The 22,627-nt window shown below is 44.7% G+C and overlaps 1 protein-coding gene across 1 annotated transcript in view; it reads left to right on the top strand.

The window, feature by feature from the left end:
- LOC126356113 (phosphatidylinositide phosphatase SAC2) overlaps nt 1-22,627 on the top strand; it is a 374,100-nt gene that overhangs the window by 150,606 nt on the left and 200,867 nt on the right. The window contains exons 7-8 of the mRNA XM_050006814.1: nt 1,757-1,922; nt 2,007-2,168. Of these exons, the coding sequence (XP_049862771.1) occupies nt 1,757-1,922; nt 2,007-2,168 (328 nt within the window). The remainder of the gene's footprint in view (nt 1-1,756; nt 1,923-2,006; nt 2,169-22,627) is intronic.

The raw sequence follows: 22,627 nt of genomic DNA on the forward strand, positions 1-22,627 counted from the left end.
TGTTAAAGAACAAGTGTTGATTTATTTCGTTGCGTGTTCATCTCCATGAAATTCCTGTTGTGTATATCCTTACCATGTAATAAATGGAGGACAATAATGTAAACATTTCATTTATTTGTTTTGGTCTGTTTTTTGTGGTATTGCTAAATATATTTTCCCAGGATTTTTGAAGAGGTACTTTTTCATAAACTAGATGGACTGTTCAACAGCACTCTAAAACTGACTGCTAACATATCAAGTAAATGTCAGTAATGGGGCTCTCAATATTGACCACTACTCCCCTTTTCAACTTTGACAGGGTAGAAGAAGATAGTTATACACTCATGAACCAGTTCTACTAAGAATGGTCATAGCAGAAAACTATTTCACTTGTAGAATCTCTCAATTGCATGATCTCAGAAATGATCTCTCGGATGAGGACAATATGTGCTATTATCCAAAAACTTCATGAGTTTCACTTGTTTTGTGATGTATGGTACATTTTGAATAGTTAAAACTCTCATTGTAATTTAGGGGCAGATAAACCATTTGTCAAAATATTTAGGTGCCGCAATAGACACTACAAGGTTTCTTGTGTATAACTTTTGCATCACTAGTGTATTGGAAGGACAGATGTTTTTTGTGATTCTTTAAACTTTGACCTATTATTCTTATACTGCATGTTGTTTCAATTTATTACCTACAATATGTGAATAAGTAAAACGATAAATACATGCACGCGCACGCGCAGACAGACAGAGGTGTACATATATGGACATACAAGCAATGAGGCTGCTGACATTACTAAGACACTATGTGTTAGGGCATATTAGTGGTTTTTTTTTTTAAACCAGGAGCTGCCCATAAGCTGCTCAAACTTTCAAGAGTTCAGTGCCAATCAACAAGTAATTTACTATTGACATGTTTTTTAATTCCTCTGGTAGTCAGAAACAGCAGAGCTCCTTTGTGTAGTCTCACAGAAAATGAGATGGAAAATATGTTTTTGATAGTAAAAGGAAAGCTTACAGACACATGTAAGCTCAATTTTATCCAGCTTTGAAGGTGACTCCATTCATTAAATTTTTTATGGTAAGTAAGTAAGTTTGCAGCATCAGTTGGGTTTATTTTGTGCCCAGCCTATCGTATGCAATTTTCTGGTTGAACTTAAGAATAAGTCTGTAGTTAATGTTTCATCACTGCCCCTGAGTTGATCCATTTTGAGGAAACTAGGTACATTAGAAGGAAATAATGGAAGGAAAAAAAATTTAATGTGTCCTGACAAATGGTTTCTTAGCAATCCAAGCAGTCTCAATTATTTTTTATCGGACTCAGTACTACCTTTCCTCGAATTTTATTGTTTGTACTTTCCTCCTCCTCCTCCTCCTCCTTCCTGCTCCTCTTACGTTCTTCCTATGCTGAAGCCTGTTTCCTTCAGTACTTTTTACTCGCTTGTTTCAAACTTTCTTTGTAGTAGGCAATTTCTGGTCTCTCTCTCTCTCTCTCTCTCTCTCTCTCTCTCTCTCTCTCTCTCTCTTTCTTTCTTTATTTCTTTCTGCTATTCTACAATTCATTTCCACTTTTAATGCAGTCCACAAAAACTGATACTGTATTTTGAAGGGAAAAAAGTGAATGCGTTAGAAGGTTGAATAAAGTGCTTTAAAGTAACTCCTTCTGTTTACCAGGAAGAAGAACAATTTCTGTTTAGAGAAAATTAACATGTTTCAATATTAATTAAACAAATTTTAGTGCACTGTTAAACTTTCTTGTTAATTTTCAGCCGTGGAATGCGTTTTGAAAATGTTTCCATTCTGATTGAAAATATTGTTGATGTTATAAAAGATATGAGTTACTGCTGGAGAGATCGAGAGGGATTGATATGCAGCCAGAAAGGTGTGTTCAGGGTTAACTGCATCGATTGCCTTGATAGGACAAATGTTGTGCAGGTTTGTTTGCCAATATAATTGTGTAATTATGGTATGTGCTTCATTCTTCATTTGTACGCATGGCAATTTCCTTTTATTTTCCAGACTGCCATTGCAAAAGCTGTTATGGAAATTCAGTTTACCAAATTAGGCTTGATTGCACCAGAGGGAAGAATACCATCTAATATACGAAATACATTTCAGCTTTTATGGGCTAATAATGGTGATATCATCAGTAAACAGTATGCAGGGACCAATGCACTAAAGGTATAACACTTTTTATTATTTATTATTAAATTTAGTGTTAAAGTCTTACTTGAAGAAATTTGGTGGAGAGTATATGAAAGTATAATTTTATTTTGGTTGAAAATGAGATCTTTCTAAATTAGTAATCATTCCTTGCATGATTTTAATGCACTATTCTTTGATTCCTTCAGTGCTCTAGATAATATTTTAGCTCCATAGTAATGAATAACTTTGGCAGTTCTAGTTCTTGTCTATCCAGCTTGTCCTCACATTTCATTAATAGTTTTCTTGCAGGCCTCAAAACAAGATTTAGACTCTGTATTCCTATTCTTCCTCAAGTTGGTATTAAACGTTTGTTCTTTGTCAACACCCTTTATCTTCAGAATGAATTTTCCCTCTGCAGTGGAGTGTGTGTTGATTAGAAACTTTCTGGCCGATGATAAGTTTGTTGGGGATTAAAAGTTTTTGTGGCACCAGAACTGGGATCTTTGTCCTGTGCAGGCAAATGTTCTACTGACTGAGGTGTCCAAGCATGATTCATGAGCTGCCCACATAATTTTACTTCAGCCAGCATCTCATCTCCTACCTTACAAACTTAACAGAAGTTGTCCTGCATACCTTGTGAGACTATTACTCCTCTCTTTCAGGGGCAAAGGCTGAAACCCTGAAGGAAAATATAGAAGAGTTATAGAGAGCAAAGAAAGCAGGAGACAATTTTGCGAAAAGGTGAGAGGAAATGGATAAAGATGAGACCGGGTGTGCTTTCGCGACCGGGTGTGCTAATGTGAAAATTATTTCTCAAAATTCTCTCATACCTAAGTCTGAACAACTCATGTGAAGTAGCCAACATTACCTCCATGTTCTGAAGATCATTGGAAAAACCAATTATAAGGAAATTGATTCTCCTGGTGCACAGTACAGTGGAGACAGAAAACATGCTCTACACTGTAAAGGAGGCTAATAATTCCCATTAAAAGAAAAGTGGCATTAATATTACTGAACCACCAGTGTTTTTAGTCATGGATACTAAATACTAACATACATTATTTACAGAAGGATCAAAAATCTGCTAGAAGCTGACCTGGAGAAGCACCACTTTGGGTTCCATAGATGGGAAGACACACTTGAGGAAATGTTGAAATAAAACTTCCTGTCAGATTAAAACTGTGTGCCTGACCGAGACTCGTACTCAGGACCTTTGCCTTTCGCAAAGGCAAAGGTCCCGAGTTCGAGTCTCGGTTGGGCACACAGTTTTAATCTGACAGGAAGTTTCATATCAGCGCACACTCCGCTGCAGAGTGAAAATGTCATTCGGGAAATGTTGAAATAGTTCATCGGTGTCCAACAACACAATATTTCAGCAAACAACCACATTTCCATCATCAGGTGTGCTGATGAACTGACTGACGGTGGGTCGGCACCACTCTTCTATCTCCTCTCCCTCTCCCTCTCCCTCTCCCTCTGATTGACCACTCTGTCAGCGGTCCGCCCCCAGCATCCTTTGCTCGATTGCTCTCACCGACCCTGTGTCCTGTGCTAGGTTCTTGCCCAGGTGCGCACATTGGCAGCCCCTTCACTGTTCATCCTCCTGCCCCCAATGTCAGTTCATTGTCTAGTATCTTTCCTCTTCTTGATTGTTTTAATAGAGAGGTCTCATGACTTCCTAAGTATGTACCTGCAATTGTGATTTATCAGTGGTTCCCTTACTTGAATCTCAATAGATTTGTTAATAACACAGTCCCAGAATTTGAATGTCTGTGCCAGAACCTTTTTGTGGTTATAGCCCATTCCATGAAATTCCATCAGGCAATGTTGTGCAACTGCTGATTTCTTAGGCTGCTGCAATCTGGTATGCCATTGGTGTTCTCGGCAACAATCTTCAACAGTACACACCATCTGACCTATGTCAGTATTACCACATTAGCAGGGTAACTGACAGATCTTGGATTTCCATAGTCTAAAGGTCATCTTTCACACTATCAAGTAGAGCTTTTTTTTGTGCTGGTGGGCAGCAGACTGTCTTCACTTGGTGTTTCTGAAGAATTCATCTTTTCTTGTCAGATAACACACCATAAAAATGAATGAATGAATGAATGAATGAATGAATGATTGCAATAGTTGCTGTCAGAATGTAAGTATAAGTTGGTGTTCCTTTTCCTCTGTGGCCCAAAGCACCATCTGCACTTCTTCTAACCAGGACGTCCAGAAAGGGGAGCTCTCCATCCACCTTCTCTTCTGTGATGAATCTGATGTTCTGGTGTACCAAATTTAGATGTGTAAGGAAGTTATTCAGCTTCTCTTTTCCAGATGGCCATGTGACAAAAGTGTGATCGACATACAGCAAGAAATAGGTAGCTATCCATTGTGCTGATTCCAGGACTTCCTCCTCGAAGTATTCCATGTACATAATGGCGACATTCGTCCAAGAGAACCGCTGATAAATCGTGATAGTGGGTACACACTTGGCAAGGTGTGGGACCCTGCTAAGAATTGTTAAGTAGAGGAATGAGATAATAGACAAGGAATTGACTTCAAGGGCAGGTGGAGGAACAGCAGAGATGCTGTCAACGCATGCATTTGGGTGCAGACCTGGGACAGAACACTGGATTGGCAGGAGCAGTGAGGCTAGGGATGCTGGGTGTGGATGGCCGATGGAGTGGCCAATCAGAGGAAGAAGGGGATGAGTTAAAAGTGTGGTGCCAGCCCATCAGTCAGTTCATCAGCACACCTGATGATGATGATGATGATGATGGCAACATGGTCATTTGACAAAATATTGTGCCCATTGGACTCCAATGTCTGGCAGTTCACCTGTGTGAACTATTTCAATCTGAAGTACATCAGGAGAAGGTGGTGAATTGCATCATATACCTCTGTGGGGAGGAGATATATTGCAGCATGAAAAGACTTGACAGCTGTGCAACCAGAGAAGCAGTTTGTTGAGTGCATTTGCATTTCATATTAAGATGGCTTGAACTTGTTTTACCAAATTTCGCCAAAGTAATTCATGCTCTTGACTCAGTGGCAGCGCAAAGAATCAAGAAATGTGCTGGCCTAGCCGTAGTACGTGAGAGAGTTCACATTACTTGCTGGTGCATGGATACAACTGGCAAAGAACTTTACAAATTACACCTACATCTAGGAAACAAATTTTTGGATATGGGCTAATTGTGCAGTCTGCTGTGACCCATGTAACACAATCAAAGATAGTCCACCAGATGCCAAGAAAGGCTCTGCTTGGTCATGTGTAAGATGACCTTGGACTATGGAAATCCAAGATCTGTCACATAGTCTGCCAATGTGGTAAGACTTACATAGCTCAGACTGTGTATACTGTCAAAGATCATTGCTGAGAACACCAGTCCCATACCAGATTGCAGCAGCCTAACAAATCAGCAATTGCAGAACATTGCCTGATGGAATTTTATGGAATGGACTATAACTACATGAAGGGTCTGACACAGACATCAAAATTCTGGGACTGTGTCATTAATGAATCTATTGAGATTCAAGTAAGGGAAGCACTGACAAATCATGATAGAGGGTATGTACTTAGGAAGGCATGGGACCTCTATTAGAATGGTCAAGGAATGAGATACTTGACAACGAACTAACATTGGGGGCAGGTGGAGGACCAGCAGAGGTGCTGCCAGTATGTGCACATGGACGAGAACCTAGGATGGAATACAGGGTTGACAGGAGCAGTTGAGTTATGGATGTTGGGCATGGATGGCCGATGGAGTAGTCAATCAGAGGGAGAGGAGGAGGAGATAAAAGCGTGGCATTGATCCCCCATCAATCAGTTCATCAGCACATCTGATGATGGCGGTGTGGTACAAAATATTGTGCCCGTTAGACACTGCCATTAGAAGTTCAGCTGTGAACTATTTTTGTGTAAATTATGCCAGGAGAAGCTGAAGAATTACTCTCATGGAAATCTGACTCTTCAGGCTATCTCAGAAGATAGATTTACAAGGGTAGAAACCTATACTTCTAGCATATGTAGATTTAGATAAAAGCTTTTGTCAAAATTGACCGTAATATACTCTCTGAAATTCTGAAGTTATTGGAGACAAAATACAGGTAGTGAATGGTCGTGCACAGCTTGTACATACTGTAATTATAAGTTGTGGTGGATAGTAGTTGAGAATGGAATGAGACAGTGTCATAGCATATTCCCCACATTATGCAGTTTGTACAGTGAAACAGTGAACAGTCAGGAAATAAAGGAGAATTTTGAAAATGGAACTGATGTTCCGGGAGAAGAGATAAGAAGCTAAATGTTTCCCAGAGACATTGTTCGTGAAGGATTTGGAATATCAGTTGAACAGGACGTGCAGTGTTTTGAAAAGTCGTATCATAAACATTGACAAAATTAAAGTGAAGGTAATAGTACACAACAAAGTAAATCAGATGATGATGGATGGGATTACGGAATGAGGTGCTAAAATTAGTAGATGAGTTTTGCTGGATGGACAATAAAATGTCTGAGGTCCAAAGTAAAGAAGATATAACTTGGAAATTAGCAGTAGCTAGATGACTGTTCCTGAAAAAAAAGTGACTTATCAACATTTAATATTGACTTATTTGGAGATTTTCCTGAAAATATTTACATCGAATGATAAGTTGAATGGAAGTGAAATGTGGCTGATCACCTGTAAAGACAAGAATCTCTTACTAGCTTATTGAAATGTGGTGCTCCAGAAGACTGTTGAAGGTTAGGTGGTAGGTTGGATAACTATGAAAAGGCACTGAACTGAACTGAAAAGGAAAGAAGTAAGGCACAATTAGATTAAAAGAAGTAATAAATTAATGGACACATCCTGAGGCTTCATGGGCTAGTTATAGTTAATATATTAATGGAGGGAAACATGAGTGGTAAAAACTGTAGAGGGTGGTCAAGATGTGACTACCGTAAGCAGGTTCAGGTGGATGTAGGTTGCAGTAGTTATACAGAAATTGACACATTGTGATGAAGAGTTGCATCAGATACTTTTGGCTTTAGGTGAGATGCTGTCATTTTGTGCTGTTGTAAAGTGAAGTATGTAATTGGGTTTAACTGTCAATGTCATCTGTAAATATTTTCAGGAAAATCTGACAATCGGGATACCAGTTACTTTGGAATAAGGCTGGGCATCTTGGACATATTCTGAGTCGTGGTCACCTTTGTGCTCAGACGGCAAAGACTACCAAATCCACTGGTTAGTCCCTCAACCGTTTGGGGTAAAACTCAATGGGACCCGAGGAAAGTAAGGCTAGCAACCTGCTTCCCTGGTACTTTAAATATGATGCTGTCAACAGTCAGAGCAAAATGCCTCAGACCTTTGGAGGTGACAGAGTCCCACCTCTAATTGACAAACCAGGGACTCCTAAGATATGGCTCGGCAAACGAATGGTAATGAGATGGAGAGCTATTAATATCAATGGTGGCTACTCTGGGAAGAAGGTAGAGTTGGCAGAGGCTGCATTTAAGATGGGGCTGGATGTTTTAGCTGTTAGTGACATTCGTGTAAGGGGTGAGAAAGAAGAGGAAGTGGGAGAATACAAGGTCTACCTGTCAGGAGTCAAAGCAGGAACAGCACAATGGGGTGTAGGGCTTTACATCAGGAGAGAAATGGAACTCAGCGTAGTTGCAATAAGGTATGTAAACGAACGACTGATGTGGATAGATTTGACAGTGACTAGCAAGAAAATTAGGATTGTGTCAGTATATTCGCATTGTGAAGGGACAGATCAAGATAAGATGGATAGTTTTTATGACACACTCAGTGATGTAGTTGTTAGAGTAAAGGACAAGGACAGTGTTCTGCTCATGGGTAATTTTAATGCCAGGATTGGAAATCGAACAGAAGGTTATGAAAAGGTTATGGGTAAATTTGGAGAGGATATGGAGGCCAACAGGAACGGGAAACAACTCTTGGATTTATGTGCCAGTATGGGCTTAGTAATCATAAACTCCTTTTTTCAACATACGAACATTCATCGGTATACTTGGGAAGGCAGGGGAACCAGTTCTGTCATTGACTATATAATATCAGATCATGAATTCAGGAAGGCTGTGAGGGACACACGTGTACTCAGGCGATTCTTTGATGACACTGATCACTATTTAATCTGCAGTGAAATTGGTATTGTCAGGCTGAAACTGCAGGTCGTCATGTCCATATGTAGGAGGATAAGAATGGAGAAACTTCAGGATAAGGAAATTGGGCACAAGTACATAACAGTGATCTCAGAAAGGTACCAGTTAGTTGAATGTAGTCAATTAGTCATTGGAAAAGGAATGGACAAGGTACAGGGACACAGCACTAGAAGTGGCTAAAGAATGTCTTGGAACAGTAGTGTGTAAAGATAGGATGAAGCAAACAGCTTGGTGGAATGACGCAGTCGAGGCAGCCTGTAAAAGGAAAAAGAAAGTGCATCAAAAATGGCTACATACTAGAACTCGGATAGACAGAGAAAGTTATGTTGAAGAAAGAAAGAAAGCCAAACAGATAATTGCAGCATCCAAGAAGAAATCTTGGGAAGACTCTGGAAACAGGTTGGAGACTTGGGGTCAGGCTGCTGGAAAACCATTCTGGAGTTTAATTAGCAATCCTCGAAAGGGAGGTAAGAAGGAACTGACAAGTATTTTGGACAGGCCAGGAAAACTGTTGGTGAATCCTGTTGATGCCTTGGACAGATGGAGGGAATATTTTGAAGAGTTGCTCAATGTAGGTGAAAATACGATCAGTAATGTTTCAGATTTCGATGTACAATGGGATAGGAATGATGATAGAAATAGGATCACATTTGAGGAAGTGGAGAATATGGTAAATAGATTGCAGTGCAATAAAGCGGCTGGGGTGGATGAAATTTAAGTTGGAAATCATGAAATACAGTGAAATGTCAGGTCTTAAATGGCTACACAGGATACTTGAAATGGCATGGGAGTCAGGACAGGTTCCACCAGACTGGACAAAAGCAGTAATCACACCAATCTTTAAACATGAAAACAGAAAAGATTGTAACACCTACAGAGGTATCCAGAGGTATCTCTTTAATCAGTGTTTTGGGTAAAATCTTCTCAGGTATTGTTGAAAAAAAAGTGCGAGTATTAGTTGAAGACAAATTGGATGAAAATAAGTGTGGGTTGAGACCTTTAGAGGTTGCCAGGACCAGATCTTTAGCTTACGGCAAATAATGGAGAAATGTTAAGAGTGGAACAGGGAATTGTATCTATGCTTTATAGATCTAGAAAAGGCATATGACCAACTTCCTAGGAGGGAGTTATTGTCTGATCTTCGAGATTATGGAATAGGAGGCAAATATTTGCAAGCAGTTAAAAGGTCTTTACATAGTCCGGCAGCAGTTACAGTTGACGGTAAATTAAGTTCATGGTTCAGATTAGTTTCATGGGTAAGACAAGGCTGCAACCTGTCTCCACTGTTGTTCATAATATTTATGGATCATATGTTGAAAGCAATAGACTGGCTGGGTGAGATTAATATATGTGAACACAAAATAAGCAGTCTTGCATATGCAGAATCCTTAGTTGTGATGTCAGATTCGATTGAAAGTTTGCAAAGTAATATTTCAGGCAGAAATGTAAGGACTATGGTATGAAGATTAGCATCTCCAAAACGAAAGTAATGTCAGTGGGAAAGAGATATAAACGGATTGAGTGCCAAATAGGAGGATCAAAGTTAGACCAGGTGGATGGTTTCAAGTACTTAGGATGCATTTTTTCGCAGGATGGCAATCAAAGAAAAAACTGGGAATGAACTCTATAGATGTAGCAGTCAGGGCGAACAGGCTTAGAAGGTGGGGTCATGTTACACACATGGGAGAAGCAAGGTTACCCAAGAGACTCATGGGTTCAGCAGTAGAGGGTAGGAGGAGTTGGGGTAGACCAAGGAGAGGGTACATGGATTCGGTTAAGAATGATTTTGAAGTAATAGGCTTAACATCAGAAGAGGCATGAATGTTAGCACTGAATAGGGATCATGGAGGAATTTTATAAGGGGGACTATGCTTAAGACTGAATGCTGAAAGGCATAATCAGTCTTAGATAATAATGATGATGATGATGATGATGATGATGTCATCTGTATTATTTGGACAATAATTTTATTGGGGCCTTTTATAATGGTACTCTTTCTTGTGAGTTCCTTTCATGTAGCAGCCTTAATTTGAGAAAAGGGCAGCTGACTCGGAAAACATGTAATTATGATATTCTTTTTGTCACTATGATGTAAGATGTAGTCCAGTTATTTTTTGTGGGTTGTTAAATATTTTTCAATTATATTACATTTTGCTCAACATAGCTAGTTAACAAGACTTACTACTTTTGTGATAAACTTTCTAATCCAGAAAAATGATTACCAATAAATTATCATGAAAAAGAACAACATTTATGAGACATGGAACTCTTCCACTCACCTTCTTTGACCTGCGAAGCAGACACAACGGTGGTTGTCGTGGACTAACTTCAGTCAGCTGTTGCACGTGGAGTAAAAAAACACCCTCATATGAAATTAAAAAAAAATAACAAGAAGAATCGAATACTTGTGGAATGAAACATTAAATACATGACATACCTGTACTACTCCATTAAACAAAATTTTCAGATTAAAAATCACTTTTGGTTGTGCAAGTGTCAGGAGTATGAATGCTAGTGTTAACAATTTCATGACATTACAAAGAACCCTTGCTAGCAGTGCATTTACTGGTAAGGAATCTGTTTTTATTATTAATACAGCACTTGGCAGTCTTACCTGCCATATCAAAACTTACTGACATTAAGAGTTGAAATTCTACCTATGGACAGTTTGTTTTATTTTATGCTTTTTTTTTTTCATTTACTAGTTATTCAGTATATGATTGAGCAGTATTCATCAACGTATACGTGAAAAATAAATTCGGAGCCCTGTGTTTATACAGACAGTTCTTCTCGCATACATAAAGAGTTCACTTCATATTTTATGATTCTGGTAGTTCATAAGTGACACCATGTGCAGCTAGGTAATTTGTCCACACAACCTTACAATAAAATTAATTAGGAGAATATGATATCATGCAGTAATTATCTGTGTTCTGTTTTTGTGTTATTCTCTGTTACCTACTTGAGGATTCATTATTTCGATGACTCATGGTCCACTTACATAGATCGCTTTTTTCTGTGGTCCATAATCAGTATGAATGAAATTAATTAATGTTCCATGCAATTAAAAGAAGCATATGCAATGACTTTGCTCACTCCTAACTTTTTAAACATTATGAAGCTCTAGCGGAAAATAAATACTTTGGGAGTTGAGGAGACCACCCACCAAAAAGTAGAACCATTGAATCATTGAAACTGTGTGAGGTGCTGCGGTCATGGACTGTGTGGCTGGTCCTGGTGGAGGTTAGAATCCTCCCGGGTGTGTGTGTGTGTGTGTGTGTGTGTGTGTGTGTGTGTGTGTGTGTGTGTGTGTGTGTGTGTGTGTTTTTGTCCTTAGGATAATTTAGGTTAAATAGTGTGTGAGCTTAGGGACTGATGACCTTAGTAGTTAAGTCCCATAAGATTTCACACACATTTGAACATTTTAATCATTGAAAGGCACACAAAAAAAAGCAAGAAAACTTGCCATCTAGGGAGCAGTGAAAGTGCTGTCTAGGAGGTGTAAGTATGGACATCACCCCTTTCCCCTTTTCTACATGCTTCCCCTACTCATGTCCTCACCACTACCTGAGCTGAACCTAGCAAACTATGCCCTCAGAAATGTTTTCTGGTACATGTACGCTCAGTGCACTACATGTCACTCACTTGAAAATAATGATACCTGAATTAGCAGACAGCACACTGAAATAATGATTTTTTGAATCAGAAGTAGATAGACACTTATTTGAAACAAATTATTATGGTTGCAAAACCATATGTCTAGAAAATGCATAGGAAATGCAGTAGTGTGGCAGCAACCTCTCTGTATTAATGTGTTATAGTGTGTTTTAGATGGTGTGTTCTAGCCAAGTATGTTATTACTGCTTATCCGTTCAACCACAGAGCTATTTCAGTACTGATTATGTGAACATTTAAGCACTGCTTAATTTTGTGTGTTAGTTTTAATCTTGGTGCAAAGCAGAAAATTCAGGTCGCCTGCTCTTTGCTTGTAAGGCTGACGTACATGCCAGCACAGGCTGTGTATGCTAGTTGAGTGTTCAGTCTTTCATTGATTTGTTATGTTTGGAGGGGGGGGGGGGGGGGGGCTGGAGATGACAGGACAGGGAGTGGAGACAGGGAACAGTGATCTCAGCTTTGAGGAAGGGGAGGAACAGAGTCATTTGAAGGAATGATAATGCTGTCAGTGAACTTAACTCAAATGCTTTCCTTCAGAAAGTCACACTCTTGCAGAGTTCCAGTGTGGCATACGAACTTAGTCTTCCAGCATGTAATCATCACTTCCTTCAAGTAAATTCTACACATTATTCATTCTGATGGTGTTCATAGTCAACCCGTCTCCAACTACCTGGCTACAAGCTGTTGCAGTCTGTATTTTCCTTCCTTCCATTCTTCCTTCCTTCCTTCCTTCCTTCACCTTTTCCCGTAGTACCATTTATATTCCTCTGTTGTTCAATGTCAACATGGCAGACTTTCACCAGATTATTAGCAGTTTCCTCACCCCTTTCTGACTTTAATGCCCATTATTCGCTTTGAGGTTCTCCCAGAACCTGTCCGAGAGGTGCCCTTTTGGCTGACCTCAATCAACTTAACCTCATCTGCCTAACACAGGAGCACCATGTTCCGTGTAGACTCCACACCCACCTATTCCCATTTGGACCTCGCCTTCTACATTGCCCATCTTGCCCATTGTCTTGAGTGGTCCATTGTCTCTGACTTGAGTGAAATTTACTGTGTGCTATCCATTTGGTGACTCCTACCCCAGTTTCATGCATACCAAAGTGACAGCTTTTTTGAGGTCGACTGGTGGCCTTATTCCTCCATGGTTACCTTTGATGAACAACGTTCCTCCAGTTTTGAAGACCAGTACAATGTTTTACAAATGTTATCCTTACCACCAGAGACTGTTCCATTCCTTGCACTTCCTCCTTATGGCACCGTGTCCCAATGCCTTGGTGGACAGAGGCATGCTATGGCGCAATTCACTTGCAGAGATGTGCTCTCTGCATTTTTAGCCATCATCCTACAATGGCAAAATGCTTCGTTATAAACAGTTGCATGCACAGTGTCACTGCATTCTTCGGGATAGCAGAAAAGCTAGCTGGATTTCATTTACTAGCTCTTTTAACAGTTCTACACTCTGTTCTTCGACAGCTCTCAGTGACCAAGGTCCATTCCCCATTTTCTGGCCTGACAGTCGCAGATAATGTCAGTGGACTCTATTGCTGTATCCCACATCTTGGGCCGCTATTTTGTGGAGATTTCAAGCTCCACCCACTATCACCCTGCCTTCCTCCATTGGAAACGAATGGAGGAGTCTTGGGTGATACACTTCTCTTCTCAGAATTGTGAGTGCTGCAGTGTCACCTTTACTATTAGGGAACTAGATCATGTTCTCAATTCATCCTTATCCTCTGCCCCAGGGTCAGAAATGTTCACATTCAGATGTTGCAAAACCTTACTCTTGTGGGCAAGCACTTTCTCCATTATATGTACAATCATATCTGGGTGGAGGGCACATTTCCTGGACACTTGCGTGAAGCCTCTGTCATACCCATAGCTAAGCCCAGTGACAAACACCTTCCATCTAGTTACTGCCCCATTTCTCTCACCAGCCGTGTTTGTAAAAGTATGGAATGTATGATTCATGCCTGGCTGATATGGGCTCACAATGGTCTCATAATTTACTAACCACTGCACAATGTGGATTTGAGCGCTCCTTTCTGAAATTGACCATCTCATCACTTTGTCCACCGCTGTTATGAATGGTTTTCTGCAGAAATACGAGGCTGTGGCCATGTTTTTTGATTTAGAGAAAGTCTAAGACACCTGCTGGATGACTGGTATTCTCCGTACTCTGTACATGTGGGGCTTCTGTGACCGCATGTCCTGTTTCCTTCAGGAATTTTTAAAAGACAGAGTTTTCAAAATATGTGTGGGTTCTGCCATGTTGCTCACCTTTATCCAGCAAAACAGTGTGCATCAGGGTGTCATCCTGAGCATCATCCTCTTTGCTATTGCCATTAATCCTATAATGGTCAGTCACAACCTTCACACGGAACTTCACGATAGTACCTTTTCGTACACTGCTGGCTCTCAGACTGACTATGGTGTTGGATGTGCCTTTGTCATTTTCTTTGACGTTTTTCGGTATTGTCTTCCGGAACACTGTTCAGTATCTACAGTAGAGCTCTTTGCCCTGTATCAGGCCATGCAGTACTTCTTGCAACACAGGATTTTCAATTGCATCATCTGCTCCAGCTCTCTGTGCCCTTCAAGTCCTCTATGTGCTGTACACTGTCCATTCCTTAGTGCAATGGTCCAGGACAGTTGTTACTTGCTCGCCATTATGATGTTTATGTGGATTCCTGGTCACATCAGTCTGACAGGAAACGAAGTCGCTGACATTCCTGCCAAGGCTGCAGACCTCGTACTTCAGCCCACTAGTTCTTACATTCCCTCCAGTGATATGTGTTGCCATTTGTCAGCAGGTGGTGTCACTTTGGCATCACCACTGGTCCTCCCTTCATGGGAACAAGCTCCGGGTTATTAAGCCTCTCCCAGCAGCTTGGACGACCTCCTCTTGGCTCTCTCCAGCAAGGAGTTCATTTTAACTAGGTTGCGCATTGGGCACTGTCTTTTTAGCTATCACCATTTCTTAAGTGGTGCTCCCCCACCACATTGTGTTCAACTTTTGATGGTCCGCCATTTCCTGATTTAATGTCCATTTTCCTTAACTGCTTATATTCTCATTTGTGTTTGCTGTCTGAGTTATCAGCCATTTTAGAAACTTGCGGGCTGTCAACCGCAAATTACTTTTTACCCATCGCATCAGTATGGTGAAGGACATTTACTCTTTAGTTTAGGATCTCAGTTTTTCTTTGGTGTATTTTATAGACCTTCCTCCATGTCCCTGTTTTCAGCTCTTTCCTTCTGTTATTTGGGCTTAATGTGTAGTGGTTTTTAACTCCTCTCTTTGCCTTAGTGTTATATGGTTCTGGCATGGGTGTGTATGATCCTGGTTGTTTTTGTGCCCTAAAATGGAACAAAACAAAACAACATATTGTTACTGTGCAATCCTAATTACATACACCACATCTCAAAGATTATGCACCACATCTCAAAGATTGAAGCCCTCACCCTCCAACACCTCAAAGAGCATTCCAGTTACCATTTCCGTAAGATGTGCAACCTGTTGATACCCTACTCCTGCCTTGGAATATGACTACCCGTCACCACTTATCCTGCCCATAGTGCCCTTGTCAACTGCAAATAGCACCCAGACTGTGCCTAGCAGATCTTTTAAATTTGCCACATCATGCAAAACTCCCAATACTCCTTGACATCCAGAACTCAAAAAGACGCAAAACATTGTTGTTGACCTTTTCTTCAAAAACCTCAGATCCACAGAAGTATCAGTCCTGTCCAAAGCCCTCAACTTCAGCTCCACATCCAAGTTTAACCATGTTATACTTGAGAAAGTCAGACTCACATTCCCAATCCCACCAGTGAAAACCTATCCTTGCCACCAATCCCTCTAACCAAAGCCAACCTAACCCCAATATTTAACCCTGCCTCTCCCATTTCATACCACCATCCAACCATGATCTCCACTCCCCTCTCCCCCCCAACCACCCCCTGGTCACTTTCCAGGAATTCATTACCTCCAACTTGGCCTCACTATCCTTCTGCTGATTCTGTTGTAAGAGCACTAACCCTCCAGCGGAAGTAACGACAGCTATAAAGATCTCAAAACAAGTCCTGATCTAATCATCCTTCCTGCAGACAAAGGCTCCATCACTGTCATGATGAACTGCAGTGATAACCTAATAAAAGGCTTCCACCAAATGTTATGACTACTCCACCTATGAACTCTGCCCTAGTGATTCCCTCCTAAAAGTCCATCATAAGATCCAATACGTACTGAAATCCTTAGGCCCAGCCCAGAAATCTCCCTCAAGTTCATCTCCCTCCCACTATCAATGACACCTTGCATGTCCACCTTCTACATGATTCCCAAAATCCATAAACCCAACAATCCTGGATGGCCTATTGTAGCTGGTCATTGTGCTCACACTGAAAGCTATTCCATTCGGGGTGTTGATGCAAGTGACTAGGTATCATGCAACTGGTTGAAGGTGTTGGCTAGCACGGGGCCCCAGCCCTTGCAGCACTTTTTCCCTCCCGTGCTGTATGTCTATTCTCTTGCTATTCTTTTTCCCCTCCTTTAGGGAACTTGTCTGTGATATTATTGGGAATGTTATACATTGTATCACTGACCTGCAAACAGTCTGAACTTTCTTTTTGGCTCCCTTTTCCTTTCCTTGTGTCCCTTCTCGTCTGTTTTCTTCTTCCTCCCTGTGCACTCCTGAAGGACGGCACACGCGTCTGATGCGTAAAAGGTGACTGGGTAACACGTAATTCCCAGCCTCGGGTCGACAGGTAGGGTTCACATGGACCCCCTGGCACAGTCCAGGCCCAGGGAGGGGTGATTGCCTGAGCTGTAACCTTCCCAGATTGCCCATTGGTCCCTCTGTCAGGTGTTCAGGAGGTGTGACCTGAGGTGTGAACAATAACCTGAAATGGGTGCGCCCACTTGTGAAGAGGGCCCCAGTTGGAAGAAGCGCACCATCAGAGACACTGGCAATCATGGGGGATTTCCTCATGATGAGTCAATCATGCTCCACATCAACGTTGACGAAACGTTAACATAATGAGGCTACTGATTTGTAGACCCTTCCTGCTGCACCATGGTTTCCTTGTGCTGTCACATACTGAAGACTGTCAGTCCATTGCCACGGTCAATCCGTTTATTATTCAGAAAGATGTGGTTGCCATTGCTAGCCCTGTGAAATCCTGCTCTGGCACTTTGCTTTTGGAGACAGCTTCTGATTCTGAAGTGCAACACCTGCTTGCTGCCTCACTTCTCCACCGCTACCCTGTTTGTGTCAAGGCACATAGAACTTTGAATTTTTCCCGTGGTGTAATTTACACCAGGCTCCAAGATGGTCTAACTGAGGCTGAAATACAATCTTACCTCTCTGATCAGGCTGTCATTGCTGTCCATTGTGTAATGAAAAAGGTTGATTCCTCCTTGGTGCCCACCCGCGCTGTTTGCCTCACATTTGATAGGGTGGTGCTGCCGTCCAAGATTAAAGCATGCTATGAAATAATCACAATCTGGCCGTGCATTCCAAATCTGATGCACTGCTACCACTGTCATCAGTTCAGTCACACTATAACGTCTTGTCGACACCCAGCCAAGTGCTTAACCTGTGGCAGGGATGCACATGAGGGCGAATCTCCGCTTCCTTCTCCCCTTTGTATCAACTGCAATGGCGGCCATGCCACCGCCTCCTGGGATTGTCCCATGTATGTAGATGAGTGGGCTATTCAAGGGATTCATGTAAAGGAATAAGTACCTTACCCAGTAGCTCGTAAGTTACTGGCTAGTTACAAATCCTGTGTTCCCTTATCTGGTATGTGTAGTTCAGTTCTTGTTACCCCTTGCTCCATGAAGGACATGGCCATGCAGACTTGTACCTCTACTGGATGGTGGCCATTTTATATTTACTTAACACTATCACCCAATATTCATTTAGTTCATTTATTTTTAATTACGCAATATTAAACAATAGGAGCTTTCACTTTTATGTTTAGGTTTATTGTCAGTAAAAAGTACATTGTTACTGGGTGTGGAGTTGTAAAAGTACATTATTGCTGGGTGTGGCACTGTTATAGTCAGTCTGTTTTGAAACCTCTGTTAGAGTGGATGTACATACTTCGAGAGTGTAGAATGTGTTATGTGCTTTGTTCTGTGTGTAATTTGTAATTAATTTCGAGAGATTAACTGGAATGCAATAACATGGATGAACAGTGCTCTGTTGGGCAGATAGCAGCTTAAGCGTGTCACAAAACAGTTTATGGTTCCGTTTCAAACAAGTTGAAAAAATGTCAGTGACTTTGATGAAGACAGACAAATTTTGTTTAAATTTCAACTAAGTTCTTCTGTAACATCAGTGTGTGAGTATCATGAGAAGAAATATATTCTGAAGAACAACCACATTTTTGGAATAAAGTGCTGTGATCAACTTAAAGTTCATAAAAAGCCTATTAATAAAGGTTTGAGGGAAATAAAACTAGAACATTTGTCCTTATTTTATGAGAGTGAAACAGCTTCCCAAGTAAAACGTAATTCATTCATGGAAATTCCCTGTGCACAAATTGTTACTCAAAACTATTTGTTGTGAATCCAGAACTAGAATCATGTAACCTTGTTAATAACATTTATATTCCTAATGAGGAAACTGTTAGCATATTGGATTTCGCTTGTTCTGTGTTAGATGTATCTCCAACTTAGAAAATAATAAAATTAAAAGACTATGAATCATGCTTTTATAATACAGATAACAACATTATTTATAAAGAAGAAGAAAACCTACCACCAGCATCATTTGACACTGAATATTTGACCATAATAGAGAAAATAAAAATTAAATGTTCAGTGACATCTAAAGAGGAAAAAGTTAAAATTTTAATTTACTACCTGACTCATGGTCAAGAGAAAAAAATATTTCATGAATTCAATGTTTCTCATTGTTTGGTTAAACTAACCTGAAAATTAGTGAACGAGCAATGCATTCTTCCAGTTTCAGGAAAGAAGAAAGGAGTAGGTCTAAGTGAAGAAACAATTAAGCTGATAAACTATTCAGATGGAAGTGGTAGTCAGTATAAGAACTCCCCTTCCTCTTCCTTCGCCTTTGCCCCCTCTTCCTTCGCCTTTGCCCCCTCTTCCTTCACCTTTGCCCCCTCTTCCTTCACCTTTGCCCCCTCTTCCTTCACCTTTGCCCCCTCTTCCTTCCTTCACCTTTGCCCCCTCTCTCTTCCTTCCCCTTTGCCCCCTCTCTCTTCCTTCCCCTTTGCCCCCTCTCTCTTCCTTCCCCTTTGCCCCCTCTCTCTTCCTTCCCCTTTGCCCCCTCTCTCTTCCTTCCCCTTTGCCCCCTCTCTCTTCCTTCCCCTTTGCCCCCTCTCTCTTCCTTCCCCTTTGCCCCCTCTCTCTTCCTTCCCCTTTGCCCCCTCTCTCTTCCTTCCCCTTTGCCCCCTCTCTCTTCCTTCCCCTTTGCCCCCTCTCTCTTCCTTCCCCTTTGCCCCCTCTCTCTTCCTTCCCCTTTGCCCCCTCTCTCTTCCTTCCCCTTTGCCCCCTCTCTCTTCCTTCCCCTTTGCCCCCTCTCTCTTCCTTCCCCTTTGCCCCCTCTCTCTTCCTTCCCCTTTGCCCCCTCTCTCTTCCTTCCCCTTTGCCCCCTCTCTCTTCCTTCCCCTTTGCCCCCTCTCTCTTCCTTCCCCTTTGCCCCCTCTCTCTTCCTTCCCCTTTGCCCCCTCTCTCTTCCTTCCCCTTTGCCCCCTCTCTCTTCCTTCCCCTTTGCCCCCTCTCTCTTCCTTCCCCTTTGCCCCCTCTCTCTTCCTTCCCCTTAGCCCCCTCTCCCTTCCTTCCCCTTTGCCCCCTCTCCCTTCCTTCCCCTTTGCCCCCTCTCCCTTCCTTCCCCTTTGCCCCCTCTCTCTTCCTTCCCCTTTGCCCCCTCTCTCTTCCTTCCCCTTTGCCCCCTCTCTCTTCCTTCCCCTTTGCCCCCTCTCTCTTCCTTCCCCTTTGCCCCCTCTCTCTTCCTTCCCCTTTGCCCCCTCTCTCTTCCTTCCCCTTTGCCCCCTCTCTCTTCCTTCCCCTTTGCCCCCTCTCTCTTCCTTCCCCTTTGCCCCCTCTCTCTTCCTTCCCCTTTGCCCCCTCTCTCTTCCTTCCCCTTTGCCCCCTCTCTCTTCCTTCCCCTGTGCCCCCTCTCTCTTCCTTCCCCTGTGCCCCCTCTCTCTTCCTTCCCCTGTGCCCCCTCTCTCTTCCTTCCCCTTTGCCCCCTCTCTCTTCCTTCCCCTTTGCCCCCTCTCTCTCCCTTCGCCTTTGCCCCCTCTCTCTCCCTTCGCCTTTGCCCCCTCTCTCTCCCTTCGCCTTTGCCCCCTCTCTCTCCCTTCGCCTTTGCCCCCTCTCTCTCCCTTCGCCTTTGCCCCCCCTCTCTCCCTTCGCCTTTGCCCCCCCTCTCTCCCTTCGCCTTTGCCCCCCCTCTCTCCCTTCGCCTTTGCCCCCCCTCTCTCCCTTCGCCTTTGCCCCCTCTCTCTCCCTTCGCCTTTGCCCCCTCTCTCTCCCTTCGCCTTTGCCCCCTCTCTCTCCTTTCGCCTTTGCCCCCTCTCTCTCCCTTCGCCTTTGCCCCCTCTCTCTCCCTTCGCCTTTGCCCCCTCTCTCTCCCTTCGCCTTTGCCCCCTCTCTCTCCCTTCGCCTTTGCCCCCTCTCTCTCCCTTCGCCTTTGCCCCCCCTCTCTCCCTTCGCCTTTGCCCCCTCTCTCCCTTCGCCTTTGCCCCCCCTCTCTCCCTTCGCCTTTGCCCCCCCTCTCTCCCTTCGCCTTTGCCCCCCCTCTCTCCCTTCGCCTTTGCCCCCCCCCTCTCCCTTCGCCTTTGCCCCCCCTCTCCCTTCGCCTTTGCCCCCCCTCTCTCCCTTCGCCTTTGCCCCCCCTCTCTCCCTTCGCCTTTGCCCCCCCTCTCTCCCTTCGCCTTTGCCCCCCCTCTCTCCCTTCGCCTTTGCCCCCCCTCTCTCCCTTCGCCTTTGCCCCCCCTCTCTCCCTTCGCCTTTGCCCCCCCTCTCTCCCTTCGCCTTTGCCCCCCCTCTCTCCCTTCGCCTTTGCCCCCCCTCTCTCCCTTCGCCTTTGCCCCCCTCTCTCCCTTCGCCTTTGCCCCCCCTCTCTCCCTTCGCCTTTGCCCCCCCTCTCTCCCTTCGCCTTTGCCCCCCCTCTCTCCCTTCGCCTTTGCCCCCCCTCTCTCCCTTCGCCTTTGCCCCCCCTCTCTCCCTTCGCCTTTGCCCCCCCTCTCTCCCTTCGCCTTTGCCCCCCCTCTCTCCCTTCGCCTTTGCCCCCCTCTCTCCCTTCGCCTTTGCCCCCCCTCTCTCCCTTCGCCTTTGCCCCCCCTCTCTCCCTTCGCCTTTGCCCCCCCTCTCTCCCTTCGCCTTTGCCCCCCCTCTCTCCCTTCGCCTTTGCCCCCCCTCTCTCCCTTCGCCTTTGCCCCCCCTCTCTCCCTTCGCCTTTGCCCCCCCTCTCTCCCTTCGCCTTTGCCCCCCCTCTCTCCCTTCGCCTTTGCCCCCCCTCTCTCCCTTCGCCTTTGCCCCCCCTCTCTCCCTTCGCCTTTGCCCCCCCTCTCTCCCTTCGCCTTTGCCCCCCCTCTCTCCCTTCGCCTTTGCCCCCTCTCTCTCCCTTCGCCTTTGCCCCCTCTCTCTCCCTTCGCCTTTGCCCCCTCTCTCTCCCTTCGCCTTTGCCCCCTCTCTCTCCCTTCGCCTTTGCCCCCTCTCTCTCCCTTCGCCTTTGCCCCCTCTCTCTCCCTTCGCCTTTGCCCCCTCTCTCTCCCTTCGCCTTTGCCCCCTCTCTCTCCCTTCGCCTTTGCCCCCTCTCTCTCCCTTCGCCTTTGCCCCCTCTCTCTCCCTTCGCCTTTGCCCCCTCTCTCTCCCTTCGCCTTTGCCCCCTCTCTCTCCCTTCGCCTTTGCCCCCTCTCTCTCCCTTCGCCTTTGCCCCCTCTCTCTCCCTTCGCCTTTGCCCCCTCTCTCTCCCTTCGCCTTTGCCCCCTCTCTCTCCCTTCGCCTTTGCCCCCTCTCTCTCCCTTCACCTTTGCCCCCTCTCTCTCCCTTCACCTTTGCCCCCTCTCTCTTCCTTCCCCTTTGCCCCCTCTCTCTTCCTTCGCCCTCGCCCCCTCTCTCTTCCTTCGCCCTCGCCCCCTCTCTCTCTCTCCGCCATCGCCCCCTCTCCCTCCGCCATCGCCCCCTCTCCCTCCGCCATTGCCCCCTCTCCCTCCGCCATTGCCCCCTCTCCCTCCGCCATTGCCCCCCACCCTCCTCCTCTGCCCCCACCCTCCTCCTCTGCCCCCACATCCGCCATGTCCCCTCCCTCCGCCCCTGCGCCCCCCTTCTCGGACGGCCCCTGCCCCCCCTCCCCTGCCCCCTTCCCCCCTTCTCGGTCGGCCCCTGCCCACCCTCCCTCTCGGTCGGCCCCTGCCCACCCTCCCTCTCGGTCGGCCCCTGCCCACCCTCCCTCTCGGTCGGCCCCTGCCCCCCCCCTCCCTCTCGGTCGGCCCCTGCCCCCCCCTCCCTCTCGGTCGGCCCCTGCCCCCCCCCTCCCTCTCGGTCGGCCCCTGCCCCCCCCTCCCTCTCGGTCGGCCCCTGCCCCCCCCCTCCCTCTCGGTCGGCCCCTGCCCCCCCCTCCCTCTCGGTCGGCCCCTGCCCCCCCCTCCCTCTCGGTCGGCCCCTGCCCCCCCCCTCCCTCTC

This window comes from Schistocerca gregaria, chromosome 3, assembly GCF_023897955.1.
Source record: "Schistocerca gregaria isolate iqSchGreg1 chromosome 3, iqSchGreg1.2, whole genome shotgun sequence".
Taxonomy (NCBI): domain Eukaryota; kingdom Metazoa; phylum Arthropoda; class Insecta; order Orthoptera; family Acrididae; genus Schistocerca; species Schistocerca gregaria.